The 18,590-nt window shown below is 40.2% G+C and overlaps 1 protein-coding gene across 12 annotated transcripts in view; it reads right to left on the bottom strand.

Annotated features, from left to right (window-relative positions):
- The window catches only part of NEO1 (neogenin 1), a 190,604-nt gene that overhangs the window by 3,887 nt on the left and 168,127 nt on the right, over positions 1 to 18,590 (bottom strand). For 5 of the 12 annotated variants that reach the window (XM_067003698.1, XM_067003701.1, XM_067003700.1 and 2 more), the window contains exons 20-28: positions 16,970 to 17,164; positions 16,224 to 16,256; positions 12,197 to 12,265; positions 11,209 to 11,356; positions 8,851 to 9,089; positions 8,059 to 8,151; positions 3,690 to 3,848; positions 1,858 to 2,112; positions 1,411 to 1,547 (exon numbers count right to left, since the gene is read on the bottom strand). In XM_067003698.1, coding sequence (XP_066859799.1) covers positions 1,411 to 1,547; positions 1,858 to 2,112; positions 3,690 to 3,848; positions 8,059 to 8,151; positions 8,851 to 9,089; positions 11,209 to 11,356; positions 12,197 to 12,265; positions 16,224 to 16,256; positions 16,970 to 17,164 — 1,328 coding nt within the window. Of the gene's footprint in view, positions 1 to 1,406; positions 1,548 to 1,857; positions 2,113 to 3,689; positions 3,849 to 8,058; positions 8,152 to 8,850; positions 9,090 to 11,208; positions 11,357 to 12,196; positions 12,266 to 16,223; positions 16,257 to 16,969; positions 17,165 to 18,590 lie in introns of all 12 variants that reach the window. The other 7 variants (XM_067003699.1, XM_067003704.1, XM_067003706.1 and 4 more) reach the window with 3 other exon arrangements.

Genomic DNA, 18,590 nt, shown 5'->3' with positions numbered 1-18,590 from the left:
ACCTTCTAATCCTAACTAATTCCTAAAACTCATAACTTAGCTAGCATTTAAAGTGTGCATGGTGACTTTGTATTGTACTAATTTAATAATAAACTTATTCATGAATATATTTAAGTTATAAATTTAATTGATGAATAACTAATAAGTATTTTGGTACCAACCCTAAATAAACAAGTAAGATAGGAGTGACAAACAGAAAGAGGAGTGAAAGTATACTAGATCAAGCATGCATATAATCTCTAGAGTTCACCACATATGGAAGTAAAACCAAGAGGATGAATTAGAGACAACAACAGTGTGACAAAGGCATGGGAGAAAAAGGAAACGTGAAAAAAACAATGATTCAAAATGAGCATTTCCTGTAACAGTAATACAATAGCTAATATAATAACTTCTTGGCCTGTGATTTCAAAAGAAATAGCTCTTGCCTGACACCTGGAAGATCCTCACCTCTTAAAAGCTGTCTGTTTACAAAGAAGCTCAATAGTTGCATTTTTCCCAGAAAGCCAGAACACTTTCACAAGAGTGAAATCTAAATATTTGGGATCATGGCTTTAATTAAACGTTTTGGCTTTAATACCAAGTTTTTCATTCACAATGACACTCTGGATGCTTTCGTGGCTATGGAACAGCACAGGAAGCTGCAGCTGAAGGACTTTAAAAGGATCCAGGTACAGTGTGCTTGCAAAACAGATAGAAAAAAATGACATCTTGAAGTGAGTGTGAACACAACATGTTAAGCTGTGCAGAAGAGCAAGTGGCACCATTGGAGGCCTTCAGCTCTGTGAACAAAGATGCTCTTTATATCAAGATAAGCCAAAAAAAAGATGTGCAGGGAAACTTTTACAGCTCCGATACAGAACCTTGTGTATTGAAGCCCAAGTCATAAATTCGAACTCCATTAGGTGCTATGTATTGTAAAAAATGAGAAGACTACTGCTACAGGTGGTATCTGGCTTTACTGCCTTCTTGTAGTTGTGAGACCATTACTTTACGTTCAGCTAATAGCTTCAGGACAGCCAAAATGTTGCTGGAGGTTTATCAGTTTTTGACTCAGTGGGCCTCGTGGACTGGAATAGATGGAAGCACTGCGTCTGTTTAGTGGTGCATAATGAGAAACAGAGGTATGCTCACAGGTAACTTTCAGATTTAGAAAGTACTACTAATACCTGCATTTATGTGCTTATTCTCTGAATTCACAGCCTTGTGTAGAAGGTTTTGGCACTAGATTTTTTTTTTATGTGGGTTAACAGGCAATGGCACTTGGTGGAAGTCAGAAGCCTCATTATCCTCTGCCTTTGAAAGTCTCAGTGCAGTCATTACTGAAGTTTACAACGATCATACACACAGAGATTCACCATTTTGATACGCACTGCCTAACGAAGCTGCTGGCAGTGTAAGAGTACCTACGCTTTCCGAGTCCTCGAGCATCCTGGTGGTCTCCTGCACGTCTGGGGCACTGGGAACTACCACTGGCATAGGAGGTCGAGTTCTTCCTAAGGTCCCAATTGATGCAGTCTTCACCGAGTGAACGGGATGGTTAGGAGCTTAAAAGAAATTGTTATATAGTTATGCCTCAGTTAATTAGTATTCTGCCTATTCAGAAAGCTCTTGGAAGTAGGAGAATAAAAGATTCTATTAAAATAGAGGAAAATGAACACTTCAAATAATGAAATGCTGAATTTGAATTTTTGTCTAGTTAATCTATGTACTGAAAAGGGCCTTGAAAATTATAACAAAAAAATTCAGTCCAGCGTCTGACATGTTTCCTTTGACACCCAACTCTCCCTATCATTTTCTGCTTAAAATCTTTCTTTCTGTCTGACAAGTGTCTCTGGCAAGTTCTCCCCTGCTCACCTTGCTGAGTCAGTAATGGGGTGCTTGGCAATGCAGGGTCGTATGTGGAACCAGCTGGTGGGACTGCTGGCACTGCAAAACTCTTCAGCGGGTGAGAAGGACGGACATGTGCCGTGGGGAGGTTCTGAGCTGAATCCTCCTCTTGTGCATTAGCCAGATAAGCTCCCGTGGTGCTTTCGGGATCCTGATGGTCAGCACATGTCTGAGAGGAGGAAGCTGGCATGGTGTCCGTGCTAGGTGTGTTTCGAACAGATTCTACAACAGACAAAAAGATGTGGTTTATTTCCTTTTACAGAAATTTTCTCTGTGGTCACACGGGAACAAAGCAGTAGTGTTTACAAGCACCATTCCCAAGATTGCTGCTATAAGCTAAGAAGCGAATTCACAAGTCAGCTGTGTAGCAAATAACACCAGTTCCATGTAACTGTCCTGTTGTAGAGTGAACGGCAACAGCTATTCAATAACAAAATAAGCTGAAGAACTGAATGAGTCCACAGGTATAATACCAAATCAACAGCTTTGTATGGGAACAGCTACGTGTAAGAAGACAGCAGCCTGGCCCTCAGACGAACAGCACAGAACACAAATCTTCAGTCTCATTTTACACTTCAGTATTTCACAACACAGGAATTCTTATATAGGTATATGTTCTGCATATATCACTAAAGTGCATACAGAAGAGCCCTTTTTTTTCTGTTTTCTGAGGAAGATTTACTTGCTGAAAACTGAAATGAAATCCCAGGCTTCATTTGGCTGATTGCAGCAGCTCCGCCCACATCTCAGAGAACAAGATGGTGCCTTGAATTCAGGGCATCGTGATCCTGATCAGACCACGTGCAGGAAAAGATCTGGATGGCAAGAGCTGACACTTCAGCAGCGTAAACACAGCAAGAGAAACCTCTGCCTCTAACATATCGCATATCGTCTGTGTGTTAGCGCCCTTGTGAATTGTTTTCAGAAGGAAACAGGAAACAACACTTGGCTCTGGCAACTTAACTAAAATTTAGACCTTAAGCTACAGAAACTCAGAATTCACTTCATCTCAGGATGTTATCCACTTGCAATTTAGCAATACCGTTGCTTCAGAATTTTTAAGAAAACTGGAGACATTACAAAAACTATCGCAAGAAATTGTGCGTCAAGCCTGAAAAACGCCGCATAGGAAACACCACAATTTTCTTTGTGCTTCAGGAGGATTAACTAATAGCTCTCAGTAACAAAGTCTGGACTTTTGTTCTGTCTCGCTTTTAAACACAACTAATTAGGAAAGTTATTGTCGCATTAAATAGCTCAAATTAGATGTAAACTGATGTTACAGACTCCAGGGCTGAAGGTTTTATAATAAGGAGTCTTCCTATTTGAAGTTGTATGTATATAAAACATTAAGCCTCCTTTTCCAAGGGCATTATCACCTATTGAAAGGATCAGTATCTGAGCTACACAAGAAGCAGTCTACAGAAAACTCAATCTAATTGTCAAGAATATTGTCTGTACTTAAACTCATCCCTCTGCCTCTTAGGGAAGTATTTTTTCCCATTCTTCCTCACAGTCTTTTATTGGCAACAAACCAGGAAATGCTATGGGTCACCTACCGAAGCAAATACACACAGCGCTAGTTGCTGTCTGCTGTTATCTAAAAACCTCAAAAGTTAATTTTATTTTCATTCAGCACAAAGAGACTCAAGGAAAGGAAGAAAAGTATCTTGGGACAGTTCACATTCCATGGCCTAAGACCAAAATGGTGACTGACCAAGTTAAGTTTCAGCTGTTGATTCCACATTTCACTCATTGTTCCAGTACAATCAAAATCTACCTGCGCATTTATATCTCACCTGTGGAATTGGCCCTGTCTGAATGGGACATGGATGTGCCAATCGGCCACGGGTTGACCTGGTGATGGAGATAGCTGCGAGTTGGAGAAGCGAGGCTGCCGGAGTGGAAATGATGGTGAGGGTTATCGAGTGAATGGATGGGATGAGCACTAATCACAGCTGTGAATGAATATAAGACAGAAAAATGCTTAACATACAGACAAGCATGCACATGTACTGAAACGCACCATATCCCTCCCTTCTCCCACAAAGCCTCTGAGCAGGGGAGCCATGACAAGTTCCCTCTGTGACAAGACACAAAACTCCCAAAGAAGCAGAATCCTCCATTTTCCTGCGCAGCAAGTGCACTTCTCTTGGCTGTGACTTCCAAGAGCTCTGTTACACTCCCTTTAGAACTTCCACTTATTTCATGCTGTGCTATAAATGTCAGACCTAATACAGGAGACATCTGAGCTCAAATTCCACAATATTTGTGACTGCCATTGAATTTCTCAACATTGTAATGAATGTGGCATCTTTGGTTAATTAATTAATGTAAGACAAGTAAGTGTACGACATGACACCAAAAGCTCTATTCAGTCCCTCTGTGCAGAATTAGTAAAGCTCTGCTCCTATACACTTAAAACTGAAAACAGCTTTTTCTTTTTTTTTCCCATTTTTTATCTTGCTGTCTTTATTGCATTCATTCCTGCTTGAGACACATAAATTTTATACTTACTGTAATTCATCCTTTGTCCTCACCCTCTTGTGATAACAGCAAAACAAAGTCTCACTACTCCCCAAATGGGAGGAAAAGCATACAGCTTAGCTCTTAGGAGAGACTAAAATACTGAGTTGCTTAAAATCATCCAAAAGAAATCTCAACACAGAAAACAGAAGGGAAAGGCCAAAGGTCAGTGCTAGCATTAGCACCATAAAGAAAAACATGGTTGTAGTTGGTTGGTTTGAAACTCTTCTGGAAATTCTCCACATGTGGTGCCTTTGAAAGTTACTTTCTAGGACTGACAATGCACAAATCTATCATTATAATGGTAATCAAGTTAAGACTTCTTGCACTGATGCATGCTGTTTGAACTCAAAGGCTGACTAAACAAACGTGAACCCTCTGACTTCTTCATTTCCTAGAAAATAGCCTGTCAGCAGGACAGAATATGGGAATTGATCAGAGGAGGCAATATGCGTACAGATTTTCAGCTATTGGTAATAACCATTAGGTTAGACCCACAGAAAGCCAACCCCATTATCAGCCTCCTATAAATGAAGAGTAACTACACTACAATACTGAGCATTCGGTTCTAGATTTAAATCCTAGGGAAACATGTCCAGGGATACAGTCACAGTAAAATATCAGCTATTCTCACTAAGAGCCTCAAGGAAAATTACAATGTCACTTTGTCTCACAGGGAACTGGCAAATCAAGGAATAAACCACTAGAACTGGGTGATCGGAAACTGTGGCAGAGATGACAGTCATCAGAGACACCGGGAGTTTTCCTGCATGTCAGCAAGGTAGGAAGCACGTAGACTGTAAAGCATAAAATTTTATAAGCATAAACATTTTAATTACTTCTACTTGTAAAAACCACTGCTCTATCAATTTGGTCATTATCAAATATAATGAATGTCAGTACAAAAGACTGCCTAGACATTTCTGCAACTGCAATAAAAAATTTTGCACATAACTCTGTGCCTCGGAAAACACTTCTTAAAAGCTTGGGGATGGAGAAAAAAACAAGACCACAGTAGTTCTGAAACACCATCCAAAGCAGAATCCAGTGAGCAAGTCGGAAAAACCTGATCCAGTGAAAAGCCAGGTCCTCGGTACGTGCACCTTCCCACCTAGCCATCCAGCTAGGGCAACTCTGCAATTAATTTTCTGGGTACCTAAATCACACAAAGCTTTACAGTTCAAAAATCAGTACGCTGTAACACCAGATCACAATGTGCTATTTAATCTCAAGGAAGCAAAAAATTCATAGGAAGAACCAGACAAAGAAAAATGTGCGTTAAGAAATAAATAGGTCTTTGCTTCCTAATATCCTTCCAGAAGTTTTGTTTTCCAGTCGTAAAAAGGTAGGGGCTAACTAGGCACGCACCATTCCTGTTGCACTGCTGTAAATTATACTGAAATTGAACATACTAAGTTATCCTAATTTAGTACTTAAGAGGAAAGTAACTAGATTTGAACACTACAGTATGGGGAAACAAAGCAATAGGAAGGTATCTGAAGCCACAGGCTTAAACACACTAAATGGTTCTGCCTATGCTGCTTATTGAACAGAGCCTCATATATCAGAACGTCCGTTTTCTGTGGAGATTCTGCAAAAAGGTATCTAAAGACATCACCTTAATGTTTTCACTGACTGTAAAAAGAAATCTACAGTTGTAACTCCTTGGAGCTTTTGCAAACAGGACAAAAACTCAAAAGAAAGTCACAAAAACAATCTCAAGCCCTAAGGCACCAGAGGACCTTACTTATCCTTTCTGACATTTAGTGCATCGTGCTAGCCTGTCGCACCAAGCCAGCTGCGTCTGCAGCTGGTTCTTTCTTTCTGGGCAAGGCAGTATCTATTGCAGGATGGAGGGGAAACATACGCTTTTCAAGCAAACACAGCAGGACTGGCATTAAAAAAAAAAAATAATCCAAGCTAGGTTTGGTGCTGCAAAGAAAAATCATATCCACAACTGTATCTGCCAGCATAATCACATCAGTTTGAATACCATTATAAAGTGGAACTGGAATATGCTACCTCCATAAAATATGTACCACCACCGTATCTATCACTCTTGTCAGCTGCACATCTTCCCATCCTACGTAGGACTGATCATGTAAAGTTGCCAGATCTTTCTCACTGAATTTCGTAGCATGAAACGCACATTGCTATGCTCTTTCTGTGCAGTACTCAGCACGTTTCAGCACTGGCTCCTGTACTCATTTGTATTATGTTGTGTTTATCCAATGCTGCATCCCATTTACAGGAAGCCGCACTTGTCACTATCAGAAAAGTGCAAAGGAAGTCTCACTGCAGTCTGATTTTTTTGTGAGGTCACACAAGTCTGAATTTATCATGTTCCAGCACCTGACATGGGACAGGAAATCATCAGAATCCAATAGCTGCTGTGTTCATCGTTAGACATCCATACTTGACAGCAGATAACATCAGTAGCAATTACCTAGGTTAAACATGAACTTTATGTTCATGAACAAGACATGTCCCTGAACAAGACATGTCTAAAGCTCATACCAAATAAGCGTTGTGTAATTTTGCCTCACAGTTCTGTCGGTGCAGGTAAACTTTTGTAAACTTTTGCAGTTTTACTTGTGCTGAAGTCAAGGTTTCAGTCTAGTTGTTCAGAGGTTTGGCAAAGTCCCTTTTCATCTCAGAATTTTATCATTTGAAAACCACAGGTATGTTTTAATGTATTTCTATTACTTCAACAAAATTTCTAAGTCAGCACGCTTGCTCAAATTGTCATTAATTAGCAGCAAAATACACAAATAAGAAATAACAAACCAGACATGCTCCTCATTTAAAAGTCTGCTCTGCCAGACTCACAAAACCTCAGCCTCTAACAGTGATGCATCCACATTTCAATAAATTAGTATAATACACACATTGTGGAGCAAAACTACTGTACATACTGCAGAGGCTTTTGTTACCTTTTCCAAAAAAGAAGACAACTAATGGTGGAGAAGAGCCTGACTGAGATTCACCAACCCAGGAAGGCAGAGGGTAAGGTGAACACAGAATGCGCTACCAGGTCCTACCGTACTAGAACCACAAATCTCTTGATGAAACCAGGAGACTAGTTAAAAACAGACTATAGAAAGAAGTATATTACACAGCAAGTTTTGAACTTCTCGAACTTGCTACCACAGGAGACAAGAGGCAAACAGCAATTTCAGAAAGGGGTCAAGACCTGTTCAGCAGGTCAGTAAATAGAGCACAGAAGTCTCAGCAGCGATGTACCCTCTGCAGTTCCTATCTAACAGCTGGATACTGGCAGAATACAAAGGCAATGGACTATAAAAAGCAGCCAGGCTCCTAGGCTCTCCCTAAAAGGCACCTGCAATTGTCGCTGCTGGAGACTGGGACAGACAGACCGCTGGACGCATTCTAACTCTCCCCCCTTTTGCAGCATGCCGCCCAGTACAGCTATTCCTTCTAACTCGATCTAACTCTGCCTTCACGATAAGGGATTCAGGATGCCTTCTTTGAACTGTTTCCACTGCGGATATGACAGAATTACTTAGGAGATGTAAGCAGGAAGACTGTAAGTGAACGTTTGTGCCTGTGCATACAGCATCAGCATGGTTTGTTTGGGTGCACCCAAGTCCAGGACAGCTGGTAGGTAGGCTGCTGACTTACGCTGAGGTGGCTGAGAATCAAAAGGCATCATCATCTTGGGCCTCATTCCCCTTCTTCCTGCCAGCGTGGACATGCTATCCTCTGACTCATGCCCTGAAGGAAGAATACTGAAGGTTATTTACTATGGCAGCGAGACTTCTGTGATACCATACCACGATAATTTCAATCCTCCTCTCGTTATTTCTGAGTGCAAAAGAGGGCTCTCCTGTCTGTAAGCAGTTTTGTGACTCACAACTGACAGAAACAGCTCTTTCATCCTTCACCACGAAGTGGGGAGGTGGAGGAGTGTTAAAGATCACTGGGCACTCTCCAGAACTCGCCAGGCCATCAGGCTAACACAAACCTCTGGCGATGCAGCTCTGGGAAATGAGTGGTAGAACAGAGTCGTGCGTGTGGGTAAGACGTGCTGGATTACCACATGAACCACTCACCATGTGGAAACTCAGCCAAGCCTCAGAGATGAGCAGTAGCTGGCTAAGGTGCCGAAACCTGATTGTGTGTTTGCTGAAAGAAATGTGTCACACACTTGTTACATGATCTTCTGACTACTGATCAGTATTTACTACGGGAAATTCATAATTTAACTCTTGTGCATTCACTTTCGTCACTAAAAAACGTGATCCTTCCTTTTCATAGAGCCTTATAAACCAGGCACAAGACAAATTCAGTACTCAAAAAGTAAGAACAAAGAAACACGGTAACCAAATAACATGCCAGTAAAGTGATTTTGACAGATAAAGTAAAATATATATAGTTTAAGAATCAGGATCAAAGTATTTGCTGATAGCTCACCTCTGTAGGAATTCCGCCTTTGATGGATATTGCTGTCCATGGAATTATCAACTGGGGTGATGTCTTGGGAGTTGCGAGGGATTGGGGTATCTGTCATGATTGGATTGGGATCTGGAGATTTATCAATGGGTTTTAGCTCCAGTCTTTCATGATGGATCCAAAGGTCAGGAGGCTTGACATCTTTGGAGTTTCCTTTGTACTTGTGGGACCCGTTCACTGATTTGCAGGCAGCTCGTTTCCTTGGGAAGGAAAACAAATGAAATGTTCTTAGATGTATGCTTCCTTTCACTTGTTGAAAAAGGCAAATTTTCATAGAGATTTCTTTCTGATCTTGAATCCAGCTGAGCGAAAGCTACCCACTGGGCAGGAAGCTTTGAATTTTACATATAAGCACATCTGACATCTCAAAGCATACCCCTGCATATTCTGCAACTCTGATGCCATGAATTTTGTCTCAAATGGTACCACATGCTGCAGAACTGTGCTCTACAGACTAAGCTTTCATTAACAAAAATTAAGTTTCCAGCGCTTATGGTTATTAAAAGAATATTCTAAACACAAAGTGTATGTACACCATGCTGTGCTGTACTCCAGGGTTTACAAACAACCTCAAACAATAGCTGCAGAAGGAGTGTGGAAATGGCCAATTATCCCAACAGGATGGTTAACACAAAAGACTAATGACAAGAACATTCATTTTACCACTGCTCAGGTTAGATACATCTAACTAATGTGTTTTTTCATTGCTGTTGAACAGCATCAGCAGCAAACTGGGGAGAGTGCTTGTGAGGAAGACATTTGACAAGAAGGAATTTGGGAAAAATGAAATTCAGAGTTCCAGCACTGCCCTCCCCACTCCCTTCTCCTTTTGGGCCCTGGCAGTGCTGGAGGAAGGTGTCCCTTCTGGGTAGCACATTTGCTAGAAATGGCTAAGATATCTGCCTACATACAATTTTGAAAGTATTGGCAAACAGAGCCTCTCACATAGGTGATACGCAGCCATACATGCTCCCAGCATCTGGCTGTAAGCTCTGTAGTTGAGCAAATGAAGCAGATCAGAAGGTTGCGGGTTGCTGCATGTGGAAGGTGGCATTTAGACACTGGGAAAGCAAAGGCAAAATTTCACAGGGTTATTTTTGCTGTTTGAGAAATAAATAACCTCTCTTGGGCACAAGACCATGAACTTTCTCCTCTCCCCATCACATCCCCCAGCTGCTAGACTCTCTCTCACATATCCACATTCTCTTCTCCTACGAATTTGCATTCTTGCAGGATGGTTCAGCTTCAGAAAAAAAGTGGAATTACCTTCTAAGCCATGCTTTTAGTGACTTCCTTAAAACCCTGTTTTGCATAAAACAGTCTCTTCAAACTTAAAAACAACAAAAAGCTTTCAGCTCTGTTCAGTTCTTTAAAAGAACATGCAGGAACAACTTCCAGTAGCCAAATAAATGGCAGCATCACTGCTGTCATCTTAATTCAGATGTCTGTGCTCTAAGTGAGGGTAGAAGTCAGACACACAGTTCTATTCAGGATTCTGGAGCACTTTTCTAAGGAGTCCAGCCCCGGGTCCACATTCCACTCCAGTAATCTATCTAAGAATTAGTTATTATCATGCACAGCTTGGAAGCCTGCTGTGCACAGTGGAGGACATACTAAGAACAGAAGTGAGAATCTGCCTGAGCTGTTGAGCACACACAGCTCTACACAGAAGTATCAGCACAGGGTTGGAAACAGAAGAGCCAGGCCTGCATGCTGCTCTGCCTGAATTAATTCTGCCTCTGATCCTGGCGCAAGCAGTAACGGAAGCTGCATAATGAGATGTCAGCTCTCAGACGACCATCTGAGCTTCCAGCAAGACATTCACCAGAGATTGGTGTGATTACTGCAAGCACACAAAGCTGATGTTCAGACAAGAATGCAAGATAATCCCGGTATTTTAAACAGTACTTTCTCCTCAGACAGGGAGAAGCGTAGGTCTATATGAAAGCACTGTTATAGCATTTTTGTCTGTAAACCTTTGATGTTTTGTAATCTCTGAAATACTGATGAAAAGCCAAAGAACATCATCACCAACTTCATGATAACATCCATCAATGCAGCTGAGTTATCTGCCAAACACTGGAGTTCAAACTCATGTCACAGCACTATATTACTACACTTTGGTGTCAGGACAGAGCTTCTACAGCTCACAAGGCTTAAAAGTAATAAAGTCTTCATCATAAAGATATATATATCATAAAGATCCATACATCATAAAGAACCATGCATCATAAAGATCTATACATCATAAAGAACAGATTAAGTGAGAAAAATAACAGAATTCATTGAGAAAGGTAGGACAGGGCTAAGTGCCCTTACTTTTTCTGGTGAGAAGTGGTACGACGAGTGCAGAAGACAGCAACTATCACCACGATCACAATGGTGATGACTCCAACGGATACAATGATCACAAGAAGCATGTTGCTATCCAAGGGAGAAGTAGGGCTTCCATGGGGACTGTTACTGCCTGTAAGAGTAGGGAGAAAAGGGTTATTTTTTATTAAGACTTGACTTGGAAAAGATCCCCAACAAAAGCAAGGAGTGCCGATCCCAGACTGGGAAAAAGATTAGTAGAATAAGAATGATAGTTTATCTGCTAGGATTTCACATGAAATGCTTACTTATTTTTCTGTCATTCGCCAATCATGTTTCTGTACAACTGTGTAATCTGTAAGGTACTTTATAGATCCAGTTCCAACTATCAGTCTATAAGTTCACCCTACTCTAATAGCTATCATAAAAAAATTCAATAGTTGAGTCTGAGGAGAGTTAACCTGGGACCCTGCTAGAACTACAGCACGATGGGCATTCCCCTGGACCCAGTAATCACACGAATCATATCAATATTCGACAGTGGTCACTTTCCTCTGAAAGAAAACACATTTTATGTAACACTAATGAGTGTTACCTAAGGGCAAGGCTCCACAATGCCCAGTGCTAATACGGAGAAGGGGTTAAGATGATTTTTTTTCCGTCCTAATATGTTCTCACTGAATAAATTTTACACTTGTGCACTAGAGCAGGCATTTAAAACTAAACCGAGAACAAGATCTACTGTCAAGACTGAAATGAAAAGGAAGGGGAAGGTATTTTTTCCAAATACCCTACGCAGTAGGCAAGAGTGCTACGACAGAAGTCTGATAACAGTTTCTCGAATGGGCACAGCTACCATCATAAGACAAAAAAGTTACGGAAACAGATTTGGTCTGGGTTGTAAACAGTTTAGTATTTTTGGTGGGCTGTCTCATCACTCTGAAATACCACAAGTTGCTGCATTTGAATTGAAAAGCTTTGTAACAACACTTACCACCGAGTGGTGGTTTGTAATCTGGCCCTATGTCCACTGGGCGGCTTCCCTTTCCTGCAGATCCTGAAGCTGAAAAAGTCACATATATGGTAATTCTATATATACATCTATACACATATATATACAGACACACGTACACCTACGTACACACCAACACCCACTCTAGCACTACAAGGCAGCTCCTTTGGAATTTCTCTCTGAACAATTGTGAGCATCTCTTAATCCTTTTCTCCCCCTACACAAAGATATGGCAACTATGTTTCTCCAGGAAGAGAACCACTTCAATAGAGCTATTAGCTTCCTGTGCTAGTATTCATTTTAAACAATATAACAAAAATTATTTGCAGTAATACACAGGTATATATTGAGGCAAATGGTTTTGCCACACTTGTACACACAGTTAATCATCCTGAAACAGTAGTTATACAGGTTTCTTTTCCTAATCACTAATTACGGTGAGTGAGGAAGAAAAAGCACAGTAAATATAATATTAAGTCCCTTCCTAACCTTAAAAGCTTGCTTTAAAATTCTCCCCATTCTTTCCTGTTTGTTTTGCATTTGCCATAAGTGACAATGAAGTATCACAGAAATGTTTTTGGCAAAACCCAGGGAAAACAAATTAATTAGTTTCAAAGCATTATGTTTATAGGCTGGCAACAGAAGTAAATGTATCTATATGCTAATTATTACAAACCGAGGCACATGGCACAGCCTCTCTTAGCAGAATCTCCTGGGTGCTAGATGCAAGAGCCAACCTACCCACAGAAACGCTGTCCTCCTGCTCCTCTACCAAGCACTTCCCCTCATGTAAGTCAGGTCTAACTCAGATCGCTTGCTGCCACAGCAAGAGGCATGAAGTCACAAGTTCACTTCTAATACCAAGATCTCTCCTGAGTTAGCAGAAGGCTTCCAGAAGAAAAGGTGCACAAAAGCCCTGTTTTTTTCATCACTTTTGTGTTTTCATTAGAATATACTAATGCAAAATGACCACGAATGATAAAAACACTGTAAAGGGGGGAAACGTAATGCAACATGCAAAGAACAATGTTCCTCTTACTAGAATTTTTTATACTTGACACATTTTTACAGAGGTAGGCACAAAAAGTCAAAAACACAAAAAACAAGTCCCCAGATACAGCAGCTTACATCTGGAAGAAGGGTTTTCTCAGTTAACAATCCACACTAATCAAGAACTAGTAAGTATGTGCCATGAATGGAAATTATTAATCTGAAGCCAAAAGTCTGTAAATTAGTAACTGTGAAATAAAGACAACTGATAAGAACAGCAAAGGCACCAGCAAGACTACTGAATAATCCCCAAGGCGGACAATAAGAAGGAATGTTACACGTATACAGTGAGGAATTAGGTGTAGTCTATAATAATGGGAAAGGCGTATTGCAGGACAAATCTATAATGAACAAGATATATTGCACCTGCCAGCCCAGAGAGGCCATAGCATTCAGTTAAAACGAGTTTTCTCTTTGAAGTACTGGACTGGTAATTTTGCAGCATCAATGAAATAAATTAAACAGAATTTTAATCAGCTGGTATTTAATATATTTAGATCCGTATGACCATATAACTTGCACCAAAGAGATGTGGGAAAAAAAAAGGGTGAATTCTCTGAATCAAACCTGGCACTGAAGACACAGCAGAGCACCAGAGAAGCTTGGAGGGGGGCAGAGGAGGAGGCAATAAAAATAACTGGCAATATTTTAAAAAGAGAAATAGACAGCCCTATGCATTTTTAATGCAGGAGCTAGATCCTTATAATAGGCAAGATCATGGAAAAACTGACAGACAGGAGATGGGGGCATACTTCATGTCCATCTTTCTGTTTTACTGAAAACAGGTCTTTTCAAACAAACAATGTCAGACAATAAATTTAGTTGGGAACAGAAACTATGCAGACATACTATATTTAGACTTCCATAAAACATTTCACTGAGCTTTGTTAAAAATAGCATAATAAAAAAGCAATGTGGCACATATTAACAAGATTAACAACTAATTAACTGATAAGAATAAGAATTATAATTGCAGAATCATTATTCACAGGGGATATTTCTAATGAGGTTCTGCAAAGACCTGAGCTTGGCCAAGTATAATTCAATATCCTTAATAACACTGTGAAAGAAAATTAAAATAATTGCTACTAAAGTTCACAGATGGCATAAAATGATGGTAAGATATGCAAAATCACCTGCACGGAGCAGCAGAGATGACGTGTAAATGTGGGTGTAAGACCCTGAGTCAGGGCAGTTTATCATGGGCCTGCACTCACTACCATACCGCCCCTGGATGCGTGCATATGTGACAAGAGTGTAAATTGCATTTAGATGGTAAAAACGCTGGAAGTCAGAGATATGGAAGAAACAATATTCCAGCTGTGGACATCCTTGGAACAACCACCTGCACGCTACCCTTGTAGAGGGGGTAGCTCAGGGACACCAGGCGCTGGCACCGACCGCGTGGCCTCCGTGCAGCAAGCAGCGTGCACACTTCCAGCCAAGCAAAGGTATCTACAAGGCACGAACGCCAGTTTTCAAAACATAGTGAAATTCAGGTACCTAACTGACCACATCACTTCTCAGCGTCTAATTCCAGAAAGCAGCACAGCCTGTACATGCTGGGGAGCTCGCTCCTGAATACAGGAAGAGCTCTGACACGGGGGAGAAGAAGGCCAGAAGCACTGTGACCAGAGACTTGGTCCCACTGGACTTTGTTCCTTCCAGTCTCAAATAACCTGTTCAGTATTCCTCAAGGACACAATTCTGCAATTATAGGACCTTGTCACAGAGCAAGCTCTTCTGCTGTTCAGCTTGTGTTCTCCTTTTCTACATTTAACCTATTGCCATGATTTCTGATCTCCACATTCTCGTATAGGAATTCTGAAACAAAACTCTCTTGGCTTTTACGTAGGCTTTATGAGTTATAGATGTTATAAATTTATAAATGTTAATCAAATCATTAGTAGAAGAAAAGATTATTTTAGTATGAGATAATGTTGGATGAGAAGATTTAGTTATCTGCTGAAATGAAGTTAGAAGAGTAGAGCAAGAGTAAACAGCAACTTTTAAATAAAACCATTTAATCTTTCCTTATTCCATTCTACCTGCAAGAGAGGACTAACGACAACATGGGGAGCCTCTGCTTCCTCACAGACAAGCCTGACTCTCAGCTAGCATCTCTGTTATTCTAGTTTGAGTAAGAATTTACTCTGTAATTGCCTAATAAAGCATATTTAAGAAATTACTTCCAAATAACAGGTTGAAAAGCAAGTTAAAAAAAAAAAGATCATTCTCAACCCCTTTAGGATCTATTTAATTGTATGTCTAAGCTGCTTGCCAATGTCCTTTTAAACTCATCCCTTTAGACTAATTCTTCCCCTTTTTATTAGGCTTGCAGCTTATTTGGAAGCAAGCAAAAATAGCCCTGGGACATTCCCCATATAATGCAATGTAGTAAACTCAAAGCTACCATTTTTCAAGCAAACATTTTAAAGCCTTAAGGCTTTTAGTAGCTAATGCTGTGCTCTTCAGCAGAGTCTGGAGTCTAAACGAGCTGACAAACAGAATCTCTCTTGCAAAAAAGCTTTCTAGAGCAGATATATTTTCCCTTATTATAAAAATAATTATAGACGTAGAGCTTGCAAAACAGTACTTGTGCTAATTAGATAACTGTCTGATCTTCCTCCTCTGTATACTGAGATCTTGCATAAATGGTCAGAGGCTGGCTGGAATATCACTTAATCCAAATTCATTTTGACAGAATGATTCACCTCTGGCACAACCCACTCATCCCTTCATGTGACATCTGACTACAGAGATCACTTTATATTCCAAACACCCAAACCACAAATAGAGCTTCCAGTTATTCCACTATTAAAAGCACAACAGGAACTTGCTCATTTATATTTAGAGCAGCAGATACTTGTTTCATTTAGGACATGCAACAGCACATGGAAAGGAAAAAACAACACATGGAAAGGATGGAGTGAAAGAGAAAGCATGGCTCTTCATTTACCTTGATCATTAGGCATTTTATCTGAGGATTCAGCTAGTGGAACAAGCACAGGGAAGGAAAAAACAAGAGAAAGATCATAAGGCTTGAAGGAGTGAGAGACAGAATTTCAAGTTTCACATAGCATAAACAGACTGGCTAGAATAAAGCTTTCAATTTTAACCATGAATACTAACATGGAAAGAGCACTGTTAGATTCATAACTTTTTATTCTTCACCTCTCCTTAAAGTACTTTTTTTTCAAGGTATTATGTTTGTACTATTTCACTAGGTAGCCCTCAGCAAGCACTTCGTGATTAAAGAGTCCGCTGCGTCACACTAGTTCCCATTACATCAACCAAGCCAGCAGCGAGCAGTATTTCACTGGCTACCAACTCCAGATCCCTGCTGCCTTGGACCATTTTATCATGAGCAGACAAGACACACAAGACCTAGAATCTTAAAGCAACTAGAAAGTAGTTTTCTAAAACACACATGTGGGACATGGACCCTCAGCATCAATAACTAGATGTCCTAAAGGCCCACCACTAATTTTGAAATAACACAAATAAGCAAACAGTTGAGCAAAATCTGCATATATATTAAATACATGCAAGAGCAATCAGAGGGAAAATTTTATTGTAATCCAACTTCATCATCTGCCTGTCTTTTCCAGTTTAAATATAAAATTAATGCTATTTGGTGACTTATTCCTATAGGGATGGCATTCAGAAAACAAGGAAGATATTTAGCTATGTGTGATACTTTACCTTTTGGGGTTCTGAACTGAACTGCCTCAGACATAGGCCCCATGCCCTTGGAGTTGCGGGCCTGAATTTTGAAATAATATGGTGTATCGAGGGTCAATTCTTGTATCTGATGGGTCAGTCTGTTTCCCACAACGGGTTCAATAACCCAGTCATGTATTTCAGCATTCACATCCGTACTGTAGTAAATGATGTACCCTATTCAAAGGAAAGAAACAAAAGAACTTTATACATAAAAGAACAGGATAGTCGTAAGATCTAACAGCAAGAGTTCCATCGACTTTTAATGATATTTGCACAGCTAAATGATTATGGGTTTTTGAAAGTGTATTCTTACATTTTCAAAGACTAGGAATGTATTCATGTATTAGACAGCCTTCCTATCTAAAATTTAAAGCTATTCAAAAGTATGTTGAGAGAAAAAATCTATTTAAAGTATCAAAATTATTTTTCATCACTGTTCATTAAGTATGGATGAATTCCTCGCTTCCACCTCTTTATCTGTTCATGGACCAAGTAATGTAAAATAACATAAAACTACTCTTATAAATACATCTTCAAAGTATTAATGTTTAGGGAAAATTGCTAACCTTGAAACAACAAAACATTCTCATGCATAGCAAAAGAACTTGTGTTTATGAGTTCATATTAAATCTAATTGGTTTATTACTTTTTCAGTTTATTAACAAAGAAACAATCTGAAGAGAACTGATGCTATCTTGCAGGTCCTAGGAAAACAGTACAGGAGGAGCATGTGATCTGGTGTTAAATATACTGCACATACAAAGTAATATGAAGTAAAAGCATTGTGATTTCTGTCACAAAGAACATAGAGCCCCTGGCATTAATTTGCCCAAATATAGGGCTAGGTCAGAGGCTTCATGCACGAATTGCTACTGCTCTTGTCCCACTGCCCACCTGTCTGTGGGGTTCGGTAAGAAGAGGGAAGCAGGTTCTCTGGAGCAGCTTCCAGTTCTTCAGAAAAATGAAAAATCTTGCTGGTACCTCACATTCATGTAATTCCCAGTAGCCAGTACGGCATGGAGGATGATGCCTGAAACACCATTTGTAGGTCTGGTAGGCTTAATTTCTGCCCTTGGTGGCGCGTTAACCTCTGTGGGTTGGATTTAATAATTTGCTACTTGTACAGGTCACAAAGCAACCTATCTGTAACTTGTCTAGGAAGGGACAACACATGCACACAGTGATAGCTGAAAGCATTATATACAGCGTAGTGGCACCAGATAACTGAGTTTCCTCATGACTGTACTAATTAGTCAGCAATTATTATGATGCCAAAGCACCTGGAATCCAGATTAGCACATTTCAGAATTTCACATCCATCTTAGCCACATCAAAGGAAAATAGGAACTGCAAAGACAAGTAAGTATTCCACAGACATGCTATCCAGAGCACAGAATTACTTCATTGCACAGCATTTCTGCTATGACTGCACAGAATGAATTGAGCAGGGTTAATCAGTAATTAATTACTCGTCTCTGCTTCTCTCGCTGGCAATGGCTCTGTCCAGCAGAGGGCACTCAGCTGCCACATCCCCAAAAATCCCTGTCTGGCTCCCTTGGCAAACCCAGTCTGATGTTTGGTGGACTCGTACCCCTATAGA

Source organism: Anser cygnoides, chromosome 11 (assembly GCF_040182565.1).
Source record: "Anser cygnoides isolate HZ-2024a breed goose chromosome 11, Taihu_goose_T2T_genome, whole genome shotgun sequence".
NCBI lineage: Eukaryota > Metazoa > Chordata > Aves > Anseriformes > Anatidae > Anser > Anser cygnoides.
The sequence above is the reverse complement of the archived record's forward strand: the minus strand, read 5'-3'. Positions and strand labels throughout refer to the sequence as shown.